Source organism: Aegilops tauschii, chromosome 1, assembly GCF_002575655.3.
Source record: "Aegilops tauschii subsp. strangulata cultivar AL8/78 chromosome 1, Aet v6.0, whole genome shotgun sequence".
Lineage (NCBI taxonomy): Eukaryota > Viridiplantae > Streptophyta > Magnoliopsida > Poales > Poaceae > Aegilops > Aegilops tauschii.
In genome coordinates, this window is record NC_053035.3 from 329,463,635 (window position 1) to 329,474,063 (window position 10,429).

The window sequence follows — 10,429 nt, forward strand, 5'->3', positions numbered from 1 at the left end:
GCAAAATCGTTGTATTGCATATCTTGCAAGTAAAATCATGTGACTGATTTGTTCACCAAGTCTCTACCAACTTCTACATTCCAGAAATATATTCATGGAATTGGTATGTGACGGCTTCGGAATTTGCAAGAATCGGGGGAGTATCTTCCTGAATTGTTCTTGTTCAAAGCATCATATTATACTATTTTTCCCTTCATGAGTTTACTTTACAGGTTCTCATAAAGGTTTTTAATGAGGTAATGTCAACATGAGATCTTATGTCATACTTTCAGTTTTTCCCACCAGGTTTTTTAGGAAAGTATATACGGCATATTTGTTGCTCTCTAAATTCTATGAGTTTCTCATATTGAGTTGAAAGAGACAATAACCATTATATGTTGCATCATTTTCTCCTTATTTTTCCACTGGGTTTGAAGGAGTTTTAGAAACATATCAAACACCTATCTTCTCACATTTTTTCCCACAGGGTTTTTCGAGGAGACTTTCTCAAGTTGATGATGATGAACATTCTCAAGGACAAATATACTAAGAAGAGTCTTTATCAAGATGACGAGCATTCACGAAGACAAGCATTGATTAGGATGAGTGTTAAGAATTAATTAATTAAAATAATTAGAGGATAATCCCTGCTTTGTCTAAACCGTCATTAATCCACTATCGCATTGTTTCACTTTCGACTCTTTGTAAAGACGCCCATTCGAACGTGCCCCTTGGGCATGTATAAATAGTTCATGGAAAACGCTTGCTTTTGCCCGACTGATTTTCGGGAGAAAATCAGCCGCGCCTCGCGCATGCCACCTGTTCCCGTCAGTCCCACCCACAACCCATCGTACATCCTTATCTCCAGTGCAAGAACACGAGCCATCCATTCCCCTTTCTTCCCCAACATCGCGATCCACTTTCTCTCTGATTTTTACTCTTCGTGGACACGTGCTCGCCTACGCCATGAGGGATGCAGCTCAAGCTTTTTGGAACGAAGGCTCAAGAAGAGCCCGGCTGTGAATTAACAAAGCCATCAGCCGGCCAGGATTACAGAGATTACAACCACGAACCACACAAAGAAAAGGAAAAAACACGGCAAAGATACAAAGGCGCTGGGAGACAGCTCACATAGCACACAACCCGCTAGATACCAGATCAACGTGAAGCTGATAGCTAGGAGATGCTAGGAACCTCTTGCACACACGCAACCAAGGGGAAGGCAACTGTCGGCTCAGGGCAAGGAAACGCCGATGATGAGAGGCATGCCATTGCCAGAGCACCAGGGACTTGTGTAGAACACAATCAGACAGTTCCATCGTCAAAGAAGGCCCCTGCCTCCTCGCCTGGCTCGAAAGGCGCCGCACCGTTGAGCGATGGACTAGTTCACCCTAGAACCTGCCTGAATGGCACCCAAGGCAGCCACAGGAGCGGAACCAGGCGTTCCTCACTTGTCGACGGCGACTCACCTAGAGCCAAGCAGCCCCAAAACCGAAGATCGGGCAAGAAAGAGGGTGAGCTGCCAGGATGAAGGGCAACAGCAGGGCCAAGACCAAAACTCAGAAGCTCTTGCACCCTCGGCGAGCTGGAGAGGGAACCACCGGAGGAGGGGAACCCTATCCCCTCCCTTCCAGGAGATCCACGGCACCGGAGGCCCTCACAACAGCCGCACAAAGAGCACCACCATAACTGAACCCCGCACCAGGGAAGGCATGGCTGAAAGTGCGTTATATCGACTAGAGGGGGGTGAATAGGCGATTTTTATGAATTCTTCACTGAGGAATTTGCAGGTGAGGAAATTCCTTAGCGAAGAACTAATTGCAGCAGAATAAGTACTCAAAAGTAAACATAACAGAACACAAGCATGGTCAACATGATGAAATGAAGACAAGCACAGAGTACAGAAAGCGTAAACACAGGATAACACAGGATGAAGACAAACGGACCGAAGAATTTGAACTGAGGAAATTGAGAAAGTCTTCAGTCAAAGTCTTCAAACACAGATATGAACAATTGAACAACACAATTATGAGGAAATGAAAGAGTTGAGGAAATAGAACTAGTAAGCTTGGTGAAGACAATGATTTGGTAGACCAGTTCCAACTGTTGTCTCAGTTGTACGTCTGGTTGGAGCGGCTAGGTATTTAAACCTGAGGACACACAGTCCTCACCGTAATCTCCTTGAGCTAAGGTCACACAGACCTCGCCCAATCACTCGTGGTAAGTCTTCAGGTGACTTCCAAACCTTCACAAACTCGGTCACTCGGCGATCCATAATTCCTCTTGGATGCTCTAGACCATGACGCCTAACCGTCTGGAAGAAGCACAGTCTTCAAAGGTAACAAGTGTCGGATCCACGCAGGATCAATCTCTTCAGTGATGCTCAATCACTTTGGGTTTGTGGGTGTTTGGGTTTGGGTTTTCCTCACTCGATGATTTTCGCTCAAAGTCCTCGGAGGATGGGATGCTCTCAAATGACAAGTGTCAGTTTCTCTCGGAGCAGCCAACCAGCTAGTGGTTATAGGGGGCGGCTATTTATAGCCTAGGGAGCAGCCCGACATGATAAGACATAAATGCCCTTCAATGTATGACCGTTAGGTGGGTAGATATTTTGGGACAGCTGGCGCATAGCACAGCAACGGTCGGATATTTGAGGCTCAAATTCCTCAGGGCTATCATGTTCCTTACTGCGTAGGCAATCCGCACTGGCGAATTCCTAACTCCTTAGTCAGAACAAATTCCTCAGAGACCAGAAGAACTTCGTCTCTGTCACTGAAGAAATTGACTGAACTATATGAGATTTCCAATGGCTTCACTCGAAGGGATTGGTAGGTGTAGGATTTTGAGTTGAGCATCACATGGAAATTTTTCCTTAGTATTTCCTCGACCCCCTTTAACAGTACGGTGTTTCCTATGACTCAAGAAAGAGAAAATGAAACTACGAAAACAAAAGTCTTCACGCTTCATGTTCCTCGTATGAATCCCAAGTCTTCAGGATTACACCAATTTCTTCACTTTCAAAGTCTTCAGAAATCCAAAGTCTTCAGACGAAGAGCTTCATTTTTAGGGGTCGACTTTCTCTGTAAGCATCAAACTCCTCATAGACTTATAGACATGTGTACACTCATAAACACATTAGTCCCTTAACCTATAAGTCTTCAATACACCAAAATCACTAAGGGGCACTAGATGCACTTACAATCTGCCGCTGGAGACTTGCTGCTGCCGCCGCCGCACACCAAACCGCACCACACCAAAGCCTACCGCCCCACTTGTTCCCAAAAATAGCGTCTTCAAGAAGATTACGGCGCCTGGGGCGTCGCCGCCATCCAACAAAGTTTGGGTTTTCACCCGGGAAGCAAGGAGGCATGGGATGGGGAGGACAGGACCTGACCGGCGCCTCCAAGGAGGTGAGCGGCGCCCGCGGGCGTCGCCGCCGTCGCGCCAGCAAGGCTGGCTACGGGTTTCCCCCGGTCCTGGAACCCCACCATCCGCTCCCACCCACCGAAACCAGCCCCCCATGTCGTAGCAGACCGGATCTGGAGGGGGAGGAGCACGCCGCTGGAGTTGGTGTGGAGGCGGCCAGATCTGACGCCACTGAAGCCGGAGCTGTCGCCGCGCCCAGATCCGCATCCTCCGAAGGTCTCACCGTCCTCACGATCAAGACCACAGGCCCACACCCGCGCCACCAGAAGCCGAAGGGCTGGAGGCGCCACACCAGTCGGGGCCGCCGCCCCAGATCCCGCAGCCCCCCGCGAGCGAGGCGAGGCAGCGAGGACCCCGCCGCCACCATCATCAGCAACACACCAAGCTTGCCCGGCGGCTGCCTCCGGTGGCGGCGAGGGGAGATCGAGGAGGGGGGAGGTGCGGCGGCGGGATTAGGTTTCGCCCCTCATGTCGCCCGAGCGGGGCGACGCGAGGGAGGGGAGGGGCGACGCGAGGTTGCTCAACAGAGCGCAATTTCAAACCCCTGCTCAAGCTCCCTAGGCCGCTCCAATAGATGCCATAGATGATGCACAAGCAAATATCGTTTGCATTGCAACGCTCGTCAGCGGCTGGGGCGCTGCGACGCAGCTGAGGCACTGCTGCTTCGATGCAGCGCTTGCCGGTCGTTGCCGGTGATGCGATGCAGCCTCGTTGGCGCGCCGGAGCTGCGATGCAGCAGCCGCGATGCTGCAGAGATTCATTGTGCTCCAGTGCAACGCTTGCCGCGGCTGTTCGTGCTGTGATGCAAAGCTCGTCGGCACCGCCGGAGCTACGGTGCAGCAGGCACGACGCCGCAGAGATACATCATGCTCCAATGCAGCTCTTTCCGCGGCTGTTTGTGTTGCAATGCAGAGCTCGTCGGCCCTGTCAGAGCTGTAGTGCAGCGGGCGCGACGCTGCAGAGAGGCCGCCGGTGCTTTGATGCGGCAGTCGGCGGCAGCTACGTTGCTGTGATGTAGCATCGACAGCTGCGACGAAGCATCATCGAGCCTCCGGTGATGCATTGAAGCACCGCGCTGATGGATCTGACGCGAGAGAAGGATGCAAAGCTAGAAGAGAAATACACACTGTTGTAGTCCTGCAATCTAACAGGGGATTGGATGATTTGCCCCACTTTACAAGGGGTTGGATGATTTGCCCTTTGATTGTCTTAATGACAGTGGCCATTGCCAATGGCCACGCACGCCTGAATCAGAGGGTTTGTTATTGCTGATGTGGCTGCTCGAGATGGGAGGATGGCTGTTGACGACGAGCGATGGAGCGGGTGTTGCGCTGCAGTGATCGGGTCAATTTTTGCAGCTGCCCCTGTTCCCCTCCAATGGCGCAAATCAGACGGCCGCGCGACGCCTCATCCAACGGCTCACGAGGCGGTTTACAATTGCCTCACATCAGCTGGATGACACCTAGCAGTGGCCCTTGGTCAATTTGGAGTAGGCCGACAAGGCAAACACCATCCAAGCGCCCCCAAATCACGTTTGGGCTGGCTTTGAAGGTTTGATTGGATGACAATTTTGTGACTGGATTACCAAATGTTTGGGGAGGAAGGGTCCGGTTGTAAATGCTCTATTTTAAAACGCGACCGTCCTCCATCATAAGTCAAAGACCTCATGGTCGCATATAACAAGAATAACTGATACAATGTACTCCCTCTATAAACTAATATAAGACCTTTTAGATCACTATATTAATTTACAGAGGAGTATTAGTGAGTAATATGCTTGCAACGGTAGGCTCTATGCAATAGCGCAGCACCATTTGTTCGTCAAAGTTTAACAGCTTCAAACAGACACCACGCAAGAACAAGCTGCTAACAATGCATTCGAGCCTGTGCTTGTGAGCCACAGCGGTAGCTGAACAGTTACACGTTCGCCCGTAGAGCAACAAATAGGATGAATGGCCTGTGCCCTGGATGAACTCGGGGAGTAGGCACCTCTCAGAAACGAAGAAGGCTGCCCATGCGAGAGAGGCACTGTCTCCGTTGTCCATGGAGCTTTTACCAGCTCAAGGTATTCTTGGACTGTTGGAGCTTTGCACTATAAGCGGTTTCCAGTTCCTCCTGCAAAATTGCGCGGCAAAAGCTGGCATTCAGTAAATAGAAATAGGTGGCCTCCTGTACATGTATATAGGAAAATGCATTGATATCCACAACATCAGATATATTTTACGATGAATCTAATGAAACTAATTTGGTGTTGTAGATGTTGGTATGATTCTGAATAGATTTGGTCAGACTTAAAGATGTTTGACTCAGGACAAACCTAGAACTTCAAATATTTTGGAAAGGAGGGAGTAGCAGCAGAGAACGCATACCTTGCAAGCTTTCAGCATCGGTTGAAGAAAGGACGTTCTGAAAAATCTGATGTACTTTTCAAGGGATGTTCTCTCCCAATCTGCAATTCAAAGCAGGACTGTGAGAGGGGGGGGGGGGGGGGGGGGGTGCAAAATAGGCTGTATGGTACGAGATGTCATTTGCAAGTTCTACAAACCCGGACAGGTGCAAGTTTTTTAGTCACTTACCGTTCTCAGAATCAATCTGCATACGAGCCGCATTGAGCTCTCCTAACAGCTGGCCATGCATGGTAGTTTCAGCAAGTCAGGACACATCATGACGCATCAACAGGCACACATACATTTTTAACACATACTATATGTTTATGCTTCGCTCTATACAAGATACCTGTGATAAAGTTGGAACAGCTGTAGGATCAAAATCTTCACAATTGTTGGGATCGATTGGAACGCAAACACGCCCTGGGGAAACAATAAAACAACTGTTAGAAGTAGTGAGGTGACAAAGTTATCATTCAGACAGTTGTACAAAGAAAGACGTAGTTTTTATAATCAAACTAGAACATGGTTGAGTCCTTCTAAAGCAAGCAAAGTGAAAGCATAATTGTAGGTATTAAGTGGATGCATACATTTTAAAAGTGTGCATCTTTCACCGAACAGACAAAATAGAACTTCCAATGGACAAAAAGCTCCATGCTGCCTTTTTCATGCATGCAAATTCACACCATAGTACATTTAACTAAAATCAGAAACCTATTCGAGTTTTCTACCTGTCTTTGGGTGTATGCAAAAGGGGGCCTTCAGTAAATGATTCATGTGCTTTGACACCTGATATACAGCAACAGTTTGATTAATAGGCAGAAATACATCAATATTTCCCTTGTTACGAACATGCATCGGTGATAATTTTGCTTTTACCTCCATGTCAAGTCTAGGATACGTGTACGAGAAGACAATCTCTTCTACACATCTGCGAAGCCCCTGCGTCTGAGATGTAGAAATAATACGTCAGGGTAAGCTGAATTATAAGATGTGATTGTAATTTAAAAATCAGAGTGAATAACTGCACACAACATCCTGATGAAAACTCAAGAAAAATATATACCAATTGATAACTGACACATATGCAATAGAAGTGAATAGGACTGCAGGCGATTAAACATTAACCTTGTGTTTTCCTGACTGCAAGGTCGTCTTTAACTGCTCCCATCTTGCTGCATTCACATCTTCTTTTGAGATGGAGGATCGTCTATTTCCTTGCCATTTATCATGGAGCTCACTAGCAACATCTAGAAAACACGCCCTCTCAGGATGGTGTAAAACACATTTCATACTTTATGAACAAGAAATGGTCAATAACAGTGCTATTTGAAGAACATCATCTCTGCTGATTAAAGTTTTATTTCTTACTTTCGTCTGGAATAAGTTCGAGTATCTTCTGGCACCTCTCCTCGGATGCAAATAGTTGTTGGCTATGTAACAGCTTGTCTTCAAAGAAGCATTTCAGAACATCGGTGTATGACCGTCTGCAGAAGCATAAAGTTTCAGTATAACCAATTTGTACATCACAATTCATACTAACACAATATGCAAGCAGAGAGATGGTTTAGAGCATACGCAAGGAAAGGGTGAAGGACAGGCCCAGTCAACGAAACTTTCTTGAGTGAATTCTCGCCACCCTAAGAAAGAGTAATATAGGTCAACAAATTTCAGAAAGATGGCTCAGGGGTTTCTCGAGTTACGAATTAATAAATACCACCTTATAGACACGGAAGTAGTCAGCAATTGCAGACCTTTGTTCATTGCTTAGCCTAACAGAAATAATAAAGATGAGTTTCACGATCACCAAACCAAAGAGACAAAGAAAAGGTTCTCTTAAACATACTTTCTTGCTCTACTATCACAAACCCAGCAATGGACACCACGGCGACCACTATATACCCACAATATGTGATTGAAACCAAAATCACCTGCAAAAACATACTTTCAACAGTTATTACAGTGAAGCAAACCACGAGAGTTAAAGATTCTGCAACTCAGTTAATTATCCAGAATCTTCATAGCATCATGTGAATGCAGCGTGTAAAGTAGTTGCATAACGAAATAACATGCCTCTAAGTGAAGTATCCAGGATTTTGATGACAATGGTCATTAATGGCCAGCAGTCCAGACAGGTGTCAGCTCCAGAGCAGCAGTAGCGAACATCATCATAATCAGATATATCCTGGGAGTATTGACAACGTTCACACTTAGCAACAGTTGCACAAAGATAACAGGACGCGCGCTCATAAGGAGGAAAATAACATGGCATGTTTCTTACAATATCAAAAATAAGTTCCCTTTCCACTGGTACGAAGACATTGTTACCAGACTGGGCGTAGGCATGTCGCTTTGCAGGCTACAAAAAATTATTTTTATTGGGCAATAGCACACAGGGCATAATATAGAAAATAAATCAAGAGAAACAATTGAAATGTTTAATGATGCTATATCATACATCTACGCTGTAGACAGGTCCAATATCAATCTTGAAAGGGCACTTCTCCTTGATAGAAGTCTCCAGTTCAGCTGCACTATCAAAGGACTGAAACCGCAGATAGATGTCATTCTCCAGTGTAAACGAAAGCTCCCGACGCCCAATGTATGACTGATCACATCCAGGATGCTTTGCATCTACAGAAAACAATATCCAGTTAACAAAAAGCAGGACAGTTAGCATCTGACTGAAGCAGTGAAGGTATGATCACATACCATTTCCGTATGCAAGCCACTTGAAGAAATCACCATATGGGAAGAGCTTTCCTGCAATTGTGATATAATCATCAGCACTATATGGTTTGTAAGATTATTTTAGTTAACGAACATTTGATCTACAGTGGGGCAAAAGAGACTGAGTTTGAACCTAAGCACAAGCCAAAAAATTGTGAGGAAGCAAACACAAGAAATTGGTAGGAGGGAACTTTTAGAGCTGAGAATTTTTAGCAAGTTGCTTCCACATTTTGAGGCATAAGGACATAACAATAGCACTATGATCGTGCGTTAAATAATTGTCACTGGAAGAAACAGTATTCCATTTGGTCTGGTCTTGCCCTGTTTTCTATCAAATGCTGGGATTTAGTTTGCCCAAACAGAGGGCACATACTGCATCTATCGAAAGGTTCTTGGTAGACCAAAAGATCGTTCTGCAGGTGGCCTTCCAAATGAGAATTACAGCTGTTGCATCTTTCAGCATTTGAAGAGTTAGAAACGACCTTTGAAGGTTATTAAACAAGAGCTGACCGTAGTTGTCTACAGTTCGAGAAGTATGCTAATCACCTCACAGACTGGGTTTCTCCTTTTTTTTAGTGTTTTCTTTTTTAATAGCCTTGACTTTGAGCTTTTATGCAGTATAGGAAAGTCCCCTAATGTTTTTCTTTAGAAAAACTTGAAATATCCACACAACTGAAGAAAAAAATGCAGCAAAACTAAAGCTTTGCGTGAAATCTCACACCATACTTCTGGTATTTTATAACTAACGCAGTACAAGGAATGCAGATCTACCTCCCATTTCAGCTTATTTCCCAAACCATCCCACAAATTGGGATCTAGGATGGAATAAATCACTTCGGCACTTTACCGTAGTAGATTCGGAGGTAATCGGCGTTGAAGCCGTCCGGCACAGCGGCGGCGACTTCTTGCCGCTGCTGCCCATCAATCTCCATGGCCTCGACCCTCTCGTCCCCCATTTCAGACGAGGACTAGATCGATCTTGCGCGCTGAAGAAGAATAACCTGGTCAAAGAATGAATTGATGTATTAGATTGGTCGGGTGGAGGAGGACGAGAGGCGACACGGGAGATGGGGGAGAATAGGCGCAGCACAAGGGGAGACGGAGGAGAGAAGGCCGGGGAGAGGAGATTGGACAGCTAAAATCACCTGCGTCGTCGTCGCCTTCGCCGCCGCCGAGGGATTCGCCTGCCACTGGCACCGAGGGATTCTCCCCGTCGCCTTTCTTTCGCTCGGTGGAAATGGGGCGCGGTGAGGGAGGGAAGGGATACGGCGGCGCGGGGAAGAGGAGGTGGCGGGAAAAGGGACGCGGTTTGGCGCCAAGAGGCTGCCATCGGTGTGTATTTATGGGAATTGGGAATTCCGTATTTGGATGGCCGGCGCGAGCCCACCGGACCGGGAAGAGCAGCCTATCGCCCATCCGGGCTTGTGGCTGATCCGAGCCCATATATTTAAAGGACTTGATGTAAAAAAAAAGGACTTGATTAGGACTGGAATAAAACTCGAAACTCGCGAGCTAAACGAGTGGCTCTTGGTTCGGTTTGAATCGACTTGAACTTGGTTACTAACACTCGAGCCGAGCTTTAATGTGAGATTGTTTACGCAACAAGTTAAAGGAGTCGATTAATGAGTAGTACTCGCTAAACTCAATGAAAATCAGCCCATCTCAACCAGCTGTCCTAAGAGTATGGCCAAAACCCTCAAGGCCCTGCTCTCGATGATTGATTCCATTCTTACTCTAGAGAGTAGCGACAGCAACACTCTCAATTCCCCTTCCGAGCTCACCTCTCCCGTTGGTTAGTGACAAGGAAAGACAACGTTTTTTTTTCATACATGCAAATTACAACAGCTTGTTTACATTATACCCCCTGTAAAGTAAGTGACCTAAAATATCTTATAAAAATTTACAGA

General features: G+C 46.5%; 1 protein-coding gene across 1 annotated transcript; it reads right to left on the reverse strand.

Annotated features, from left to right (window-relative positions):
- Positions 1-5,056: 5,056 nt before the first annotated feature.
- LOC109783935 (uncharacterized) lies at positions 5,057-9,854 on the reverse strand. The gene is made up of 17 exons (XM_020342510.2): positions 9,668-9,854; positions 9,370-9,523; positions 8,505-8,555; positions 8,251-8,426; positions 8,074-8,151; positions 7,866-7,977; positions 7,639-7,723; positions 7,513-7,564; positions 7,371-7,432; positions 7,164-7,279; positions 6,921-7,042; positions 6,672-6,740; positions 6,524-6,581; positions 6,142-6,215; positions 5,982-6,030; positions 5,775-5,854; positions 5,057-5,520 (listed from the first exon to the last, which is right to left on the reverse strand). The coding sequence occupies exons 2-17, from the start codon at positions 9,476-9,478 to the stop codon at positions 5,458-5,460; spliced, it is 1,356 nt and encodes a 451-aa protein (XP_020198099.1). The 5' UTR covers positions 9,479-9,523; positions 9,668-9,854; the 3' UTR covers positions 5,057-5,457.
- Between the last annotated feature and the right edge of the window lie 575 nt (positions 9,855-10,429).

What these genes read in the sequence shown, in the direction of transcription:
- LOC109783935 (XM_020342510.2), bottom strand. Translation starts at nt 9,478, where the DNA reads ATGGGGGACGAGAGGGTCGAGGCCATGGAGATTGATGGGCAGCAGCGG. An exon ending in GTCCTTCACCCTTTCCTTGC is followed by an intron (nt 7,280 to 7,370) that starts GTATGCTCTAAA and finishes ATGCTTCTGCAG; the next exon opens with ACGGTCATACACCGATGTTC. An exon ending in CGAACTTATTCCAGACGAAA is followed by an intron (nt 7,043 to 7,163) that starts GTAAGAAATAAA and finishes CGTGTTTTCTAG; the next exon opens with ATGTTGCTAGTGAGCTCCAT.